Genomic DNA, 17,340 nt, shown 5'->3' on the forward strand with positions numbered 1-17,340 from the left:
CCAGTGCTTTAAACACTGAGTGTAAAGGGAGAGAAAAGCTCAGTTCTGTTCTCATATATGTTAAGTGTTGGGAAGAACGATTTTGTGCATATCTTGCAGTGGTGGGCTTGGTAAGCTGGCTGTTTTGGTGCTCTTTGGAGATCTATGAGGTCCCTGCCCTTCTAGCCCACATACCCCAGCACTGGGAGGTTTGAACAGTGTAATTTGGGGTTAAAATACACAAAACCCACAAGTGTCACCCTGACCTGTGCTCTGCTTTCCCACTGACCCATTCAGGAGACGTTTGCCTCTCTCTTTCTGCTTGCCCAGGGCTTTCCTAACGTGCTTGCCCTCACCAGCCCAGGGGCTTAATTCCCCCTGGAGCCCCATACTTGTAATCAGTGATTTTAGTAAAACACTGGGGCAGTGTTAATGAGGCAGCCTGCAACAGCTCCCCAGATCTCATTTTCCTGGAGGAGGATGGATGGATGGATGGATGGATGGATGGATGGATGGATGGATGGAGAAGGGATGGATGTGGAGCCCTTCAGACCACAAATGTGCAGCTCTTGGCTTTAGTGCAGCTTTCAGCTTTGCTCTTTGCAAAGGGGAAGAAACAACTCGAGGTGCTCAGAGGTGACAGCCTGTAGCTGGGAGTCCAGCAGTGCAGTTGCTGTTGTTGCTGCTGGAGGTCTTGTGTGAGGCTTGGCACTGTTGTGGCAGCAGTGTGCAGATCTGCTGGGCTCATGGTCTGAAGGCCAAAGCGAAGTCTGTGCAGTTGTGGGTTCTTGTGCAATGGCTGCAGTCAGTGCTGTTTTGTGGGGGAAATTCCTGTTTTAGTAGCAAGCCTCTGGGAAGTAAAGCTGTGACCTTGCTCCTGTGCTGCAGCTCGAGTCGGGTCATGGACTCATTTAAGTTGAAAAGACCTCTGAGGTCATTGATTCAGCTGTGACCTCCCTGGGGCTGAGGCCTGGCAGCTCATCTCACTGCATGGGAGAGGAGGGGGAGAGGCACGGGGCAGCTTTGCTCCTGCGTTTGCAAAAGTGGGAGCGTGGGGGGATGGCTGGGTGCACCTCAATATTTTGTAGGGTGCAACAGCATCCATCCCAGCTGGGCTTCTGGGGACAGAGCAGCTGCTTTTCCAGGGCTGATTTGTGTGTCTGTCTGTCTGTCTGTCCGCAGCGGGCTGCACCTTCGAGGAGGACGACGATCTGAACCAGTGTGAGTACAGCCAGGGTGAGGATGATGACTTCGGGTGGGAGTTGGTCCGCAGCTACATGATGCCACACCTGACGGCCGACCTGCCCCACGGTGAGTCCCAACCCCAAACCCAGAGCCGGTCACATGCCTGGGATGGGAATCGCCCCTGGGTTGACTTGATTCACCCTCCATCTCGTGGTTGGGATGCTGCTGTGCCCCACGGCGAGGTGTGATGAGCTGTGTTGGTCCTTAACGTGGCCTCGGGGATGTCACAGTTTGGGGACACTGGACTTGAGGCTGTGCTGCAGGGTGGTGTGCCCCCTCTCTGGGCTTTCCTTGCAGCAGTGCCAGGATGGCACCCAAAATCCCTCCTTAAGGGCACCTCTGCTCTTTCCTTTCTGGTGTATTTGGTGGTTAGTGAGAAATTCCCCTGTCCAGGAGTCATGGGAAAGGGAGCAGTGTGCTTCTGGCTCTTGTGATACGGGCAGATGCTTGTGGCTGTGAGCTGCAGGCAGCCCTAACGTCTCAGGAGCTGTGAGAGGAAAAATGCAGACGGAGATTTTTCTCTTCTCTTTTAAAATCACATCACTTTGAAGCCACTCGTCGTTACTTTGTGGGTCTGGCTCCTTGCTCTGATGGCTGGGATGGGGGGATTGCTGTAAGCCCCCTCCCTGGGCAGTGCCCTGGGTGACATTTGGGCTTTAGGGGGGTTGGCACATCCTGGGCACCCAAAGCAGTTTCTGCTACAGAAATAATTACAGATAATGGAGATAATTGCTTTAAACTGAGCTAACCTAATTTGTTCTTTGATGGGGCTTTTACCTGGGGGCAGCGAGATGGGAAGCGGAGCTGGGGAGGGGATGCTGGGGGTTGATGTCAGAGCCTCAAACCTGTAATTGGAGTTTCTGCTCAGTTTTCAGCTGCAATTTAAAAGCAGCAACGAAGCATACCAGTTTGAAGCCAGGGGGCTTGCAGGTGGCTGGAGCCTGCAGCATGGCATGGTGCAGCCCATGGGTGTGCAGGGGGGGGGTCCCAACCCCAGCGTGGGTCAGCGAGCAGTGGGTGGCACCTGCGGGGTGCTCAGCTCCTTCCAAGGGGCTCCCCAAGGTGCCCCCCCAGCAGAAACACCATTGCACAGCACCAGGATCTCTCCGGGGAGCACTTCACAAAGGAGTCTCGTGGTCTTGGATTAAAATGAGTTTTTCTTGGAGATCAGCCAGCTTTGAGGAGCACAGGATTTATTGGAGCGGATGCTGGCTGCAGGCCACCCGCCTCTACCTTTTTTTCCCCTCTTTCTTTTTGTTTTCTTGCCGTGTTTGTTTTTCCCTCTCTTTCCATCTTGACTCGTCTCCCTCTTTCTCATAAAGAAGACGGATGGGGCTCTCCCACATTGCAGTTTTGCTTTTTCAGCTTGTTTCTGGGCTGCAGCCCTGTGGCTGCGGAGCTGCTCTGCCCACACTTGGGCTGAAGATGGGCTGGGATTGCTGGAGTAATGTTGGGATCTGTTGGAGGGAGCAGGTGCGGGATGGAGCTCTGCTTTGTGAACAGCCTCTTTTGCTAGGTTTGCATTGCAAAGCATTGGAAAGTTTTCCTTCCAAACTCAGTGATGTTAAAAAGATCCCTCTGTGGAGCAGTTGCTTCCCTGCTTGTCTCTTTTATAAACCACACACTGAGCACTGGGGCTCAGAAAACTGACCTTGATTTTGGCTTCCAGGTGTGGCACCTCTGAGCCTCCGGGTGATGGTGGGGTTGGTGCTGCGGCTCTCTGGGGAGATGCTCAGGGCAGGAGCTGGGTGCTGCTGCTCTCCTCGTGTGCTGCTTTGCCGCCTCTTTGTAGCTCTCCATTTTTATCCCCTCTCTGTGGTTTCCTGGGATAAAAACTGAATGAGGTGTGAGGTTGGGGTGGGAGAAGGGCTGGACTGCTGCTGGTGCTCCCAAAGCACCTGGTTGGGATCTGAGGGAGGGTTCACGTCCCCAGATGGGGAAGCAAGGCTGGGGACTTTGCAGAAGGACTCTGTGGGGACAGGTCCAGGGCTTGCCGTACACAGACACCGGAGGCAGAGGGGATTTTGCAGCTTAGACCTCAGATGCTCCTTGCTGACAACTCCAACCTACCGATGTGCTGGTTTTCCCATTGGGGACACAGCAGAAACTTATTTCTGTTTTCATTTGAAATGTTATTTAGCGCTTTTAAGACTCTTCTGCGTCTCCGCAGAGCAGTTGGGCTTCTCCCTGGAAACCCACCTGAAAACTAAATTAAATTACATTGCCCGTGTCCTCCCAGGCAGAGGGGCTGCCTGTCCTGGGGGGGATGGCTCATTACTCCTGGTGACGAGGCGAGGTGACAGCCTGCAGGGCTGGTGTGTCAATTAAAGCTGACCTTACACTGGATTGAACAGCGGAGAAAGGATTTACCAAACGAAGCACAGCATCGATCAAACTCTCTGCACTAATGGACTCAGTGCTGCTGGGGAGGAAAGGTTTCCTGGGGGGGCTGCAGCCATCCTGGTGGGTCGTGTCCCCTTCCGTGGCTGCTGAAGATGCCCGTTTCATGTGAGGCTTGGGAATAATTCCCATTGTGCTTTCTGGAGTGGGTTTTTGTTGTACTGCCAGCGTATGGACAGGACTCAAAAAACACAGCTGTGATACAGCACTGCACTCTGGCTGCCCGGCCCCGTGGCTCTGGGATGCTGCAGGGCAGGGATGCAGCCTCTCTGCCTCCTGGGCTCTGGCTCTGCTTGAAGCAATTAGGATAATTTTTAATTGCAAGCCCTGTGGGGCTGCACGGTGCGCTGGGACTGAGTGCTGCAGTCCGCATGTGCTGGCACTGCCCCACTGCTGCTCCTGGGGGCACCCAGCTGGGGCTGTGCTGCCTTGAGAAATGGACTGTATTGAAAAACAGCCAGAAACATGCTGAGATTTGGAAAAATACCTGCAAGAAAGCCTGAGGGATGTTGCACCCGTCCAGCCTATTGCCAGAACAAGGAGGAGCTGCCAGCCAGGACTCTGCATTTGGTGGTGATGCTGCAGCAGCAGTCCCATCAGACACAGCTCAGTCGTTAAAATAACTCCTTGGGGGTCTAATTTTAGTCTCAGCCTCCTTATTTTTTCACGTCCTCTGGTTTTATTTGTGGGCAGGAGGAAGGACACCGTGTCCTGATGGGAGCCTGGAAGGTCAGGTGGGCTGAGGTTGCTTTCAGAGGTATCCCGTGGGTTGGTGTGGGATGGCATTGGCTTTTGGTGCAGCAATAATTTTGATGGGGTGGGGGGGGGGAAAAAAAAGAAAAAAGCACCATGAGAGCTACCAAAGGAATAGCCACACGCTGGTTTCCTCTCTCTCTGTGAAATGCAGCTGTGTTATCTGAGGAAAATAAGTTTATTTCACCCTGAACGTCTGCTTGGAAGGGCTCAGATGCAGAGTGGCAATGCAGACCTGTGGATACAGCCCAAATTTTAGGGTTATTCGTTTTGGTGATTTCATTTCTTTCCCCTTTTGTTCACTGCCCCACTGGCTCCCATCTCTAAGGATGTGATGGAGGAGGTGCTGTGGTGCAGCACTGCCTTTCCCCAGGTGCAGGTGGGAGCACCCATGAGTGCAGCTCCCAAGCACGTGGATGTCCCCGTGCCTTTGCTAGGCTCACTGGGTGCCCACAGAGCTGCTTGGTGGGAGGACAACGCGTGGATTCATGTAAATTAAACAGCGGTGAGAACTATTAATTATTAAGAGGCTGCTGTCAGGAAGACAATGGTTGACTTGGATAAATGGCCTGGCTTTGTTAGTTATAGCATGTGCAGTTATTAAAAGGGATGGAATATGAATGATCTTGTCTTTGCTGGGGTGGGTTGGGGCAGAGCTGGCCATGGGACCCCAGTGGCTGCAGGACTCTGCTCCTCCATGGCAGGGTTTTGCCGTGCAGCCTACAGGGTGGGTGATGCATTTTGGGTCCCCTTTGGGTGTTCAGTTCTTATGGATGAGCATCAGCACTGCTGGTGGCTTTGGGTTGCAGCAATGCCTGCTGGTGGGAGACCAAAGGCTCTGGGGATGGGGACAGCAGGAGATGGGCATCCCGGTGGGCTCATTATGCTGGTAAGCACTTTTATCCCTATGAGAGCCTGCTGAGCACAGTTTAAAATCAGCAACAACTGCGTGCTCAATGATACGAAGGAAATGAGAATTAAATGGGTCGGGTCAGGGTGGGGGCTCACCGCTGGAGCTGTGGGCATTAATGGGAAGCTGCAAGGTCTGCCATTAAGGGCTTGGTGGCACGTGCAGTGGGACTTGGTGTCACAGGGGGACCATCTGCCTCGGCCTTCTCTCATCACAGAATCACTGAATGGCCAGGGTTGGAAGGGACCTCAAGGATGATGAATCTCCAACCCCCCGCCACATGCAGGGCCACCAACCTCCGCCTTTAACACCAGCCCAGGCTGCCCAGGGCCCCATCCAACCTGGCCTTGAACACCTCCAGGGATGGACGGGGCATCCACAGCCTCTCTGGGCAGCTGTTCCAGCACCTCACTGCTCTCTCTGTAAAGAACTTCCTCCTGATGTCCAACCTCAATCTCCCCTCCCTCAACTTCAAACCATTTCCCCTTGTCCTGCCGTTATTTATGCTTTCAAAGAGTTGATTCCCCTCCTGTCTGTAGGCTCCCTTTAGGTACTGAAGGCTGCAATGAGGTCACCCCGCAGCCTTCTTTTCTCCATGCTGAACAAGCCCAGCTCCCTCAGCCTATCTTCATAGGGGAGGTGCTCCAGCCCTCTGATCATCTTTGTGACCCTCATCCTCAAGATCCCCCACTTCCTCCATGTCCCCAACCCAGGGCTGAATCCCGGCACAGTTGCACGCTCTCCCTCCTCTCCCTTTCCCTCAGGCTCCTACCTGATGGTGAACGCCTCGCAGCACGCCGCTGGTCAGCGGGCCCACCTGCTCTTCCAGGCGCTGAGCGAGAACGACACGCACTGCCTGCAGTTCAGCTACTTCATGTACAGCCGTGACGGCCACAGCCCTGGCACCCTCAGTGCCTACGTGCGGGTGATGGGGGGCCCGGTGGGCAGCGCGGTCTGGAATGCCTCAGGCTCCCACGGCCGCCAGTGGCACCAGGCTGAGCTGGCCGTCAGCTTGTTCTGGCCCAGCGAGTACCAGGTGAGTCCTCCCCGGCCCCCCCATCCCTTACAGACCCCGTGTCACCTGCTATAAACGTGCCTTAAAATCCCTTTGCTCAGGAGATGGGGCCAGCTCCAAAGGCTCGGTCCCGGGTTAGGGGACCGCTCCGCCGCGCCTGACCCCTCTGTTCGGTGCCACAGGTCCTCTTCGAGGCGGTGATCTCCAGCGAGCGCCGGGGCTACCTTGGCTTGGATGACATCTTGCTCTTGAATTATCCGTGCTGTGAGTGCAGGTGGAAGTTGGGGGTGCTGTGCGTGGTGGGTGCTGCTGGGCTGGGATGCTCCTAGGGACTGCGAGCGCTGGGGTGCAGCCTTGTGGCACCTGAGTGTCCTGTTGTCACCAGGGCACTGGATGTCCCATCTCCTTGGGCAGCCGTACCTCCGTCACCAGCAGCTCCTGTATTGCTTCAGTTGTCAAAGGGCCTTGGGGAAGTGCAGGCTTCTGCAGGGATGGAGGTCCTACCCCAGGGGCATCTCTGTGGGCTTCCTGGGAGGGATCCAAGGCTGGGCTGTGCAGATGGGACGTGAGCCCATCCTTTACTTGCAGGAAGCTGCCAGCTGCGAGCTTGGCTCCAACCGGGCAAGTTTTGGGGCTGCAGTGGAGATATGAGGCAGACAAGAGCCTCCTTAATACTTTTTTTGTTCCATGGCAGCAAAAGCCCCTCACTTCTCCCGCCTGGGTGACGTGGAGGTGAACGCGGGGCAAAATGCCACCTTCCAGTGTGTGGCTGCTGGCAAGGCTGCCGAGGCAGAACGCTTCCTCATGCAGGTGAGATCTGTGCGTGGCAAGGATTCGGTCCTCGAGGGCCACGTTTGGTGGCTCTGAGTGCCACGCTGAGCTCCCCTCGTGCCTTTCTCTCCCCACTGGGCAGAGGCAGAGCGGCGAAATGGTCCCCGCTGCCTCCGTGAAGCACATCAGCCACCGGCGCTTCCTGGCCACCTTCCAGCTGGACGAGGTGTCCAAGGGCGAGCAGGACCTGTATCGCTGTGTCACCCAGTCCAGCCGTGGCTCTGGGGTCTCCAATTTTGCTGAGCTCATTGTGAAAGGTGGGTGCCCACTGTTACCTCTATGCACTGCGCTCCTTCTCGCTCCTGATTCTGGAGGTGTCAGGGCACTGAGATTGAATTAACTCACTGCAAACAAGTCAGTATGCAGTGGCTCAACATAAAACTGGGACACTATCTTTCCCACTGGCCTTAGTTCATTGATTCTTGATTGCAGTTGAAGGGAATTAATTCATTCCGATGAAACTTTGTGGCACCTTGATAAATGCCAGGCAGTGCATCTTCTACAAATAATAAGATTTGGTCATATGGAACCTTGATGCTTCCAGGGCTGTTAGAGAGATTCATATGGCACAGACTGACATTTAATGTCTGGTTTGTGTTGAATACTTCGGTGTCGTTCCCTTATCAGTTTTGCTTGTCCTCTGGGCATACATGCTCCAGCTTTGGGATGGGGTGAGATGCTCCAGCTGCTTCTCCTCTCTCTTCCAGAGCCCCCAACACCCATCGCACCCCCCCAGCTGCTGCGGGCTGGCTCCACCTACCTCATCATCCAGCTCAACACCAACTCCATCATCGGCGACGGCCCCATCGTGCGCAAGGAGATAGAATACCGCATGACCTCGGGGCCGTGGTCAGAGGTGCACGCTGTCAACATGCAGACCTACAAACTCTGGCACCTGGATCCTGACACAGAGTATGAGATCAGTGTCCTGCTGACACGTCCTGGTGAAGGGGGCACAGGCAAACCGGGACCCCCCCTCATCAGCCGCACCAAGTGTGCAGGTGGGTTGGCTCCTTTCTGGGAGCTTATTTTATTGTTTTTAATCAGCCAAGCCTGACTGCTCTTGATGGAGGGGATGTGGTCCCTGTCCTTGTGGGCACTCCTTTGAGAGTGCTATGCTAGCAGCATCCTTCCTTCTGAGCTTGAAAGCAGCCACCGAGGCGCAGGGATGGGCTTGTCCCTGCATTGTCATTGTGCTGGTGACATGGCAGCAAGCTGGGACTTGCCACCCCTGTGCACATTGTCCTGTGCTGTCACACCAATGCATGGCAGGAGTGGAGCAGGAACAGCTGCAGGGCTGGGACGTTCTGGGGCTGGAGCATTGCAGCTCTGGCCATGTCCATAACCTTCGGGGACTGGCTTCTGACACTGGTAGAGGAGCAGATCTGGAGATGCAAACCCTTAGCAGGGTGCAGCAGCCTGGGGCTGGAAGGAGTATTTCTCCTAGTTAATTCTTACAAGTGCTGCAAGTAAGTCTGGGTTTCATGATTACCTCCAAGCTGATCAGAGCCGCTCTGTGTTCGATTTCCAACGGTCTCCACCTCCAGTCTAGGCTTCCAGTGCTCTTCCAGTGTGATACAAGCATGGATTTCACTCCCAACCTAGCACATGGTGGGATTAAGCAACTGTTGTTCTTCTACCAGAGAAGCGGCTGCGTTTCGGTCACCAGCCCCATATCCTCCTGGATGTGCCAGCCATCATTCTGCAGCATCTCTGGACCAGTCCATGGTGGCAGTGGGCTTTGCAGAATCTGATCCAAAAGGACCCTGGAAGAATCCACTTAATGGATAAATGCATCCTGCCCTGGAGCAACAGGAGATGCCCAGTGCTGTCACCCGTGTTTGACACTGTGCCTGTGTCCATGCAGCTGTGTTAGCAACTGTGAGCACGGGTGGCTTGGCACTGGCACTAATTACATGGAAATATTCAGTGATGCTGGTGCCTGCAGACATCCTCGTTAGCTGAGCTCTTGCTGAATTGCTATTCATGTCTGTGTGTGTTGGCCTGGGGATGCTGGGCTGTCTGTTCCCTACTGATCATTTAAATGCGCTGGAATAAGGAGATGGGTTCTTGATGGGTGAAGAAGGTGATGGGTTGGTTGCTGATGGGGATGGGGGTGAGAATCTTCATTCTGCTAACGGTGGTACCAGAGCTGAGTCCTTGAACCAGGCATAGAAGGGACTCAGGCTGGGAGTGGAGGCAGTGAGGACATCCTGTGAGGAGGACATCTGGAGTATCCAGTGAGGTTGCAAATACCTTCTGCAGCCCTGGGCTGCCCAAAGTCCTCCGTGGCACAAATCCCATGGGAATTTGCAGCATGGATTCTCCCTGAGGATCTGTTCTGGGATAGACCTAAAAAATTCACTCTCATCATCCTTTTCTCACCCTTTAGGTCCTTAAAGGAATTAATTGGGGCTAACACAAACCACTCATATGCATACTCTTGGCAAGGGAGCCTGGCTCCTCCTATTTATGCAAATAATAATTAATTTTTTTCTTACTCACTCTGTCCTATTGAGAGTTTGCCATCAGCTTGATGGACAGCTGAGGGCTGCCATCTCAGTTGCAGTATTGGGAGGCACACTGCTCCACATTGCCGTGCTCCCAGTGTCCCATTAATGGGTGAGGGGGAGCAGAGGTGGTGCTGGTGGCCTTGGAAGTCACAGGATGGTGAGGTGGGAAGGGTCCATCTGGTTCACCCTGCTCAAGCAGGGCTGCCCAGGACCACATCCAGCTCACATTGGAGTATCTTCAAGGAGGAGACTCCACAATCTGGGCAGCAAGCCTGTTTAGAGCTCAGGGTTGCTGTGCACGCCTGCCATACTTCCACTCTATGAAGTCTTCCCCTCCACGCAATCGAAGATGCTTTAGCTTAAACACTTAGAGCAACATATTTTGATTCCGTCTCTCCCTGGCAGAGCCCATGCGGGCCCCCAAAGGCCTGGCTTTCTCCGAGATCCAATCCAGGCAGCTGACATTACAATGGGAACCTCTGGGCTACAACCTGACCCGCTGCCACACCTACAGCGTCTCGCTGTGCTATCGCTACCTGGTGGGCAGTGGCCTCAACCAGACCTTCCGTGAGTGTGCCAAGATGGAGCGCAACGCCAACCGCTACACCATCAAAAACCTGCTGCCCTACAGGAACATCCACGTCAAACTCATCCTCTCCAACCCCGAGGGCCGTAAGGAGGGCAAGGAGGTGACGTTCCAGACGGATGAGGACGGTAAGGATAACCCTCACATGAGGGGTTTGGGAGGAATGCTGTGCGTCGGTTGGATTGTGATGGGGCGGTGTGTCTACCCGGAGAAATCCCCGTCCTGTAGGATTTCAGCTGTGCCCCATGCAGTGATGCCCATCTCAACTCGTGCCCACATGGGGAGCCCTCATTCGTCCCATGTTGTGGAATTAAAACCTAGCAGCAATAGCAACAGTGATCAAAGCAATTAATGCTTTGCACTTAGGCGACTCCTTTCATCTGCAGAGCTCAGGCTGATTAAGTTGGCTTTGCTGGGTTTCTTGGTGAGTGCTGTGAACTGGAGGTCAGCGTGTTCCCAGCACAGCTTTGCTCAGCTTCCCTTTGCTTTTCTCCCATTAACTTTGCATTTGAGTTGCACACAAGCTCTTCATGTACAGCCAAACTGTTTGTCTTCCCCTGCTTTCTGAGACCCAGTGCCCTATCCAGGCACCAAGGAAAGGTGCACACCCTTCAAGCAAACCTGGTCTGGATCTTTGGTCCCACTTCAATCTCTAAATCCTAAAACCACAGTGATCACTTCTTGCATCCTATCAGCACGCTGTGTCCTTAGACCTGAGCCTGCTCAGCCATGAGCATCCAGCTCTGTGTTCCTGATGCCTTTTTTTTAATCTCTAATTGCATCAGCTGTTTTCACTGTGCTGTGACTGCTGCAGCTGCTTTCTTATTGTATATTAATACAGTAGCTCCAGATGTTTTCTTTGCTATACTGTAATCACTCCAGATGCTTCTCACTATACGTTGATTAACCAGGGCTGCCTGCTCCCTGCTCGGACCGAACTTGGTACAGTGAGCACTTTCCATCCCAGGAGGAATCAACGTATCTTTGGGTTCATGGATGCACTGCAAATGTTACGAGTGGGTTTGGCCCAGCTAACCCTATTTAATTTATCTACATTAGATATTCAGTTTATCTAAATTAGCTAATGACAGGGTGTGAAGCTCAGCTGCTGCAGCTCCTGCGTTTCCATGGCCAGGGCAGTGTGGTGTCTCTGAAAGCTTGCAGAAGAGCTTCAGTGGGTGCCGTGGCTGAGCTGAGGGCTCTGCACTCACCTCATTGTGTGATGGGGACGTTCCCACCTTATGCTCTCCATCTCCATGGGACTGAGGTGTTCCCTGCTGCTTTTCAAGCAAGCAGACCTGAAAGGGACAGACTGAATCTTTCCCCCCTCTGCACTTGATGATGATGATCTGAGTTACCAGGACTGGTTGACAAGCAGCCCCACGTGCAATTAAGAGGAGATGGCAAAGACTCAATAATAGAACCTTTCATTGTGTTTTATTTGAATCTTTTGTGCTTTGTTTGCATTGTCTGTTTGTGCATCACTGGGGCTTCTCTAGGTAATTACAGGCCTGTCAGGCTCACTTCAGTGCCTGGCAAAATTATGGAGAAAATTATTGTGGGAGTTATTGAGAAACATCTGGAAGGCAGCACAGCATTGGTCACAGCCAACACGGGTTCATGAGAGGAAGGTCCTGGTTAATGAACTTAATCTCTTTTTATGGCAAGGTCACACAACTCGTTGACCAACGAAGCAAATTGATGTAATCTGTGGTAGAGTTCTGCAGGGCTCCATTTTAGGGGCTGATGCTTTCCTGGCTTTCCTTTCTTCCCTCCCCTCTGCAGCAGCAGAGCAATGTGTTGGTGCTGCAGGGAGACAGCTCTTTCCCCTGCTGGCTGCAAGCCAGAATAAATACGTGCAAGTGCAGGTATGTGTGCGTGGCAGAGGGCTTTGCACACTGCTGGGATCTGCCCACGTGGTCATGGCGTGTTTTGTATCCACAGGTGAGCACCCTGCATTTGTTTTGCAGAAGAAATATGTTTTTATAGGTGCACACATTCCTGCCCTAAAGATTTCCAGGGATTTAATAAGTGTCTCGTGTACACCTGTAGGACATGATGCTTCTGATTAGATTAACTTGTGAATCAAATGGAAATTGTGTATTTGCACGGTGGGAAGTGTGCAGAAGGCAATCCCTCTCCCTTGACTGTATAATTAGATCTGAACAAAAGCTGCAAAAAAAAAAAATAATAAAAGGAAGATTGGAAGAGCTGGCATCTGGGTGGAAGAGGCCCATGTGAGGTTGCCTGGCTCCACTTACCTGGACCCAAATTGCAGAGCTCAGCAAAGCTGTGCTGAGTGTAATGTTATCGGTGAGATCTTGCCTGGATTGTGTCCCACCTGAGGGCTGTTCCCAAGGTAATAACTGCTAATGATGGTTCTCACTGTGCCTCCAGCATCCTGGTCCCACATGCACTATGCTGGTTTTCTGGTTTAAGTGGGTTTAATTGCTCCTGAAATGAGGGGTGTGATTTTTTATTTTTATTTTCTTTCAGGCACTAAAGCTTGCAGCAGATGCTGCTTGGGAATAATGGTCTTGGCTGAACAATTGTCTATCCTGCCTTCCTTAACAGCCCCCTTGGGTTGGGGGCGGGGGAAATATGATAAAAGAAAGCCGTGCTAAATAAGTGAATATCAATCTTGACACCTTCAGCTGCTATTATTTGTAGCTGTTATTGGTGGTGGTGGAGATCTGGGGTATGGTGAGCACTTCTGCTGAGGGGGGAGGAAGGCTGCATCGTGGGGGCCGTGCCAGCACTCACAGCAAAGCCCGGTGGGACTCATCCTACCCCTTTTCTTTTCCCAGTGCCTGGTGGCATCGCCTCTGAGTCACTCACCTTCACCCCTCTGGAGGACATGATCTTTCTGAAGTGGGAGGAACCGGTGGAGCCCAATGGCCTCATCACGCAGTATGAGGTACATCCAGAGCCCTGGCACCTCTGGTACCCACAGAGTTATCAGAGTGCTGCAGGGAGGAAGGGAGCATTGATCCAGCCCACTGAAATCCTCCTGACTGCAGGGTTTCTCTCCTGGGTAGCCCTGCTTTCAGTGCCAGGATTGCTTTCCAGCAGCAGCTTTTCAAACACATTGCCATTTACCCTTAAACACAAGCACAGGCATCAATAATCCACGTGGGTCCCTTCCAACTTCGGGATATTCTCTTTTATTCTGTGACATTCCCTGTGTTCCTGCTCACTCACGATGCTCTACTTTGTCCCTCCAGATCAGCTACCAAAGCATTGAGTCCTCTGACCCAGCAGTCAACGTGCCCGGCCCGCGACGCACCGTCTCCAAGCTGCGCAATGAGACTTACCACGTCTTCTCCAACCTGCACCCTGGCACCACCTACCTCTTCTCAGTGCGTGCCCGCACAGGCAAGGGCTTTGGCCAGACAGCACTCACTGAGATCACCACCAACATATCTGGTAGGTGCTGTGGAATCTGGCTCTGAGAGCTTCTCTGCGCAGGTGTGATGGATTCCCCTCCTTGCTTTGAGGGTGCTTTTGTCTTCAGGGTGATGCTTGTGCCGTGCCAGGGGTTGGGTGAGATGCTGTCATCTCCAAGCACACAGGGCCCATCTTAAGGCTGGAGCATTTGGGTCCTGCCAAGGTTGCATCCTGTGCTGTCTGCTGGACCTGTGGCATTAAATCCCTCACTGCAACCCCCAGGTCGTCTCCAGAACACTGTGCTTGCTCAAAACCTGAGAGAGTTTTTCATGTGCCTTGGCAATGAAAACAAGTTTCCAGGCCATGAAGTTTCCCCCATGCTGGCAGCCCTGCACACACAGGGCTGCTGCTCAGTCCTCCGTGCTCTCTTTGCAGCTCCTACCTTCGACTATGGGGATATGCCATCACCACTGGGCGAGTCAGAGAGCACAATCACGGTGCTGCTGCGGCCAGCACAGGGCCGGGGGGCTCCCATCAGGTAAATGAGGACCAGAAGGGGCTGAGGGCACGGTGGGAAGGGCAAGGCCATCCTTGTGAAGTTAACCTGTGTCTTGCACCTTCCACCCACCCAGTACCTACCAGGTCATCGTGGAGGAAGACCGGCCCAAGAGGATCAAGCGGGAGCTGGGTGGGCAGGAGTGCTTCCCGGTGCCACTGACGTTTGATGATGCCATGTCTCGTGGCTCTGTGCACTATTTTGGGGCTGAGCTGCCTGCCAGCAGCCTCACTGAAGCCAAGCCGTTCACTGTAGGGGACAACCAGACCTACAGTGGCTACTGGAATCCGCCACTGGAGCCCAAGAAGGCCTATCTCATCTACTTCCAGGCCATGAGCAACCTCAGAGGGGTGAGTAGCTGTATCTCTCTGGGTCTCCTTGGGGATGCTGGTATATCTACTTTGCCACCAGCTGCATGGCATCCCAGGAGCCCTGGGAAGTGGGGCTTGCTTTGGGTCCTTCTGCTGGCCACTCACCTTTGGAGCCTACACTGTCCTAGCTGGGGGCTGTCACCCAGGGCCACGGGGACATGTTGGGAGCTCAACTGGGTGCTCTCCATCCTCCCCACGGGCTGGGTGCCCCCTGGGACATATGTGTCCCCTGCCTGGGCCTGGCTGCTGAGGCTGGAGGGGTCCAACCTCAGCTCCTACTGCTGTGGAACAGACCCACTTTCCCAGAAGGTAATCCTCGGATAGAAAAGAACGATTTGGGAACGAAGAGTTGTCAACATATTCCTGGGCCACCAGTTCCTTGGCTTTCTGGCACCAACACCTGGATCCATCTGTCCTAAGCTCCGCCCTCTGTCTGGGCTGATTTCCTCCGAGGACCCTCAGGATACCTTTACCATCCTGACGTGCTCCAGCAGACCCCTTTCCAGCAGGGGCACAAGCTGCCAAACACAAAGCAATGGGACCATGGCAGCATCCTCATCTCAGCTCCTGCACAGATCCATGCACTGGCTGGCAGCTCGCTTTTTGCAGGGAGGGATGTGAATTTTGAATCCTTCTCCATCGGGATCTTTCACACCTCGCTGGGTTGTAATTAGAGCTGAGACAGACTGCTGCATCTCGGTTCTGGCTCACTTGGGCACTGCTGCTGGATGATAACTGGTGCTTTACAGCCTTCCTGCTGGGAGCCAATGGGTTTGCCCTGGCTGCTGTCAGACACTGAGAGAAAGCTGCATCCCAGCTTGGGTTTGCCGTGGCTCTCCGGCCAGCTGGACCACAAAGCAGGAGAAGCCAGACCTGGAACTCTCTGGGATTGCAGCACTGTGCCAGCTGCCCCAGGCACTTTGCATGGACAGATTTTGGTTGGGCTGTGTGGATGGAGCCCACGGTGCTCCAGTGCTGGTGTCCTGAGGTGCTGGAGGAAGCTTAGAGAGGAGAACTGCAAAAACAGTGGATTTTTTTTCTGCCAGAAATCGAACACATCAAAAGATGGAATATTTTAGCTGAATTCCCAGCGCAAATGCTGAGATTATTGGACAGCTGAGCTTGAAGCCATCGTGGCAACATTAGCAGCACATGCAGAGCACCAGGGATGGAATGTGAAGACTTTGCTGAATGACCTGGGATGCTTTGGCTACAATCTTTAGCTCACTGGTGATCTGCAGATCCTCCAAGAGCTCACTCAGGACCTTCCCTTTGCACACCACTGAGTTTTGTTGCCCTGGTTAAACCAAAGGACATTGGTATAGGAGATGCTGGGGACAGATAATTCAGCAGTGGGTGCTTCAACTTAAATCAATTGGAAACTCATTCAGTTTGAGGGCAAAAGCAAGCCAGGCTTGCATCCAGCCAGCATCTGATTCCCCATCTCTTTCCTCTGCAGGAAACCCGGCTCAACTGTATCCGCATCGCCCGCAAAGGTAAGCTCCCTGCTCCTGGTAAGCTCCTTGCTCACAACAGCTATTCCAGCTAGATTTCTTCTGCTGAGGCTGTGGACCCAGAGTGCTGCCCTGAGATCAGGGAGTGAATGATGGTTCATTACTGCTCGGTCCCACACTGCTGGTAGGGAGTGTGGTTGGTGCTTGCTTTCTTATTCATTTAGTTGTTCCTCTTGCTAGAATTTTGCTCTGATGCTATATTGTAGTGGCTGTTGTGGGATGGGGCTGATTGTGCCCCGGGGATTGGGAGACAGAGGGATATGCTTAAGGCACTGCGGATCTCCAGGCTGTGCAGAATAAAGTCCCTTCATGTCTCAGATGGGATAAAACATGCAGAGCATCTCATGGGGAAAAATTACAGGGAAAAGACCTGGGTGTTGTTGGGCTCTACTGTTACAGCATCCTTTGCATCCTCTGCATGTAAAGGAGACAGCACAGCGCGTTACATAGAATTCACATAACTGGATGCAGTGATATTTGTGAGTCCCTTCCAGCTCAGGATATTCTGATTTGATAATTCCACATGCAGGGTGCAGCAAGGCATGTCTGCCCACAATCTAAACATTGTCACAGAGCACATGCATCCCTCCTGATGCCCAAAGGAGCACTTCTTTCTCTTCCCTCCTTGTTTTTTCCCACCTGGAAAAAAAACACTTTTTTTTCCCCACTTGGTTTTACATCCATTGCTGTGTGGGAGGCAGAGGAAGGTGCCCAGCCCTGGCTGGGGGTTACGGGAGGGAGCTGAGCATTGAGCCTCTCATGATTTCCCCTGGCAGCTGCCTGCAAAGAGAGCAAACGGCCTCTGGAGGTGTCTCAGCACTCAGAGGAGATGGGGTTGATCCTGGGAATCTGTGCTGGTGGGCTCGTCGTCCTCATTATCCTGCTGGGAGCCATCATCGTTGTCATTCGGAAAGGGTAAGGAGACCTGCACTTCCATCTGCCTGTCCTCCCTGCTGTAACCAGTGGGTGCAGTGCTAACTGGAGGTGACTGGGAGCCCCACTGCTGCACTGGGTGGACTCCAGATCCTCCTCCCAGCCAAACTGATGTCAGTCGTTGGGATTTGTGAGATTTCTTCACTTGCTTCCCCTGTCACATCCAACCCAAACCTGTCAGATAGCCTGAGGAGGGGCTGGCATTCAGTCTGGCTGGGTAGCAGGGAGATGCTGCATGGAATAAATCCATGCAGCTGCAGTGAGAAGGGCACAGCAGGAGGTGACCCTGGGAACCAAGGTGCAAAGTCCTGGGATACTCCTTCACGCTGGAGACTCTGCAGCTTCAG

The 17,340-nt window shown here is 53.3% G+C and overlaps 1 protein-coding gene across 1 annotated transcript in view; it reads left to right on the forward strand.

Annotated features, from left to right (window-relative positions):
• The first annotated feature begins 1,161 nt into the window (after window positions 1–1,161).
• PTPRU (protein tyrosine phosphatase receptor type U) overlaps window positions 1,162–17,340 on the forward strand; it is a 36,507-nt gene continuing 20,328 nt past the window's right edge. Inside the window, exons 1-13 of the mRNA XM_031556814.1 lie at window positions 1,162–1,290; window positions 6,052–6,323; window positions 6,485–6,566; window positions 6,997–7,112; window positions 7,216–7,390; window positions 7,841–8,134; window positions 10,052–10,360; window positions 13,040–13,149; window positions 13,457–13,658; window positions 14,055–14,157; window positions 14,252–14,525; window positions 16,006–16,042; window positions 16,837–16,975. Coding sequence (XP_031412674.1) covers window positions 1,257–1,290; window positions 6,052–6,323; window positions 6,485–6,566; window positions 6,997–7,112; window positions 7,216–7,390; window positions 7,841–8,134; window positions 10,052–10,360; window positions 13,040–13,149; window positions 13,457–13,658; window positions 14,055–14,157; window positions 14,252–14,525; window positions 16,006–16,042; window positions 16,837–16,975 — 2,147 coding nt within the window. The 5' untranslated portion in view covers window positions 1,162–1,256. The remainder of the gene's footprint in view (window positions 1,291–6,051; window positions 6,324–6,484; window positions 6,567–6,996; window positions 7,113–7,215; window positions 7,391–7,840; window positions 8,135–10,051; window positions 10,361–13,039; window positions 13,150–13,456; window positions 13,659–14,054; window positions 14,158–14,251; window positions 14,526–16,005; window positions 16,043–16,836; window positions 16,976–17,340) is intronic.

This window comes from Meleagris gallopavo, chromosome 25 (assembly GCF_000146605.3).
Source record: "Meleagris gallopavo isolate NT-WF06-2002-E0010 breed Aviagen turkey brand Nicholas breeding stock chromosome 25, Turkey_5.1, whole genome shotgun sequence".
Classification (NCBI taxonomy): Eukaryota; Metazoa; Chordata; class Aves; order Galliformes; family Phasianidae; genus Meleagris; species Meleagris gallopavo.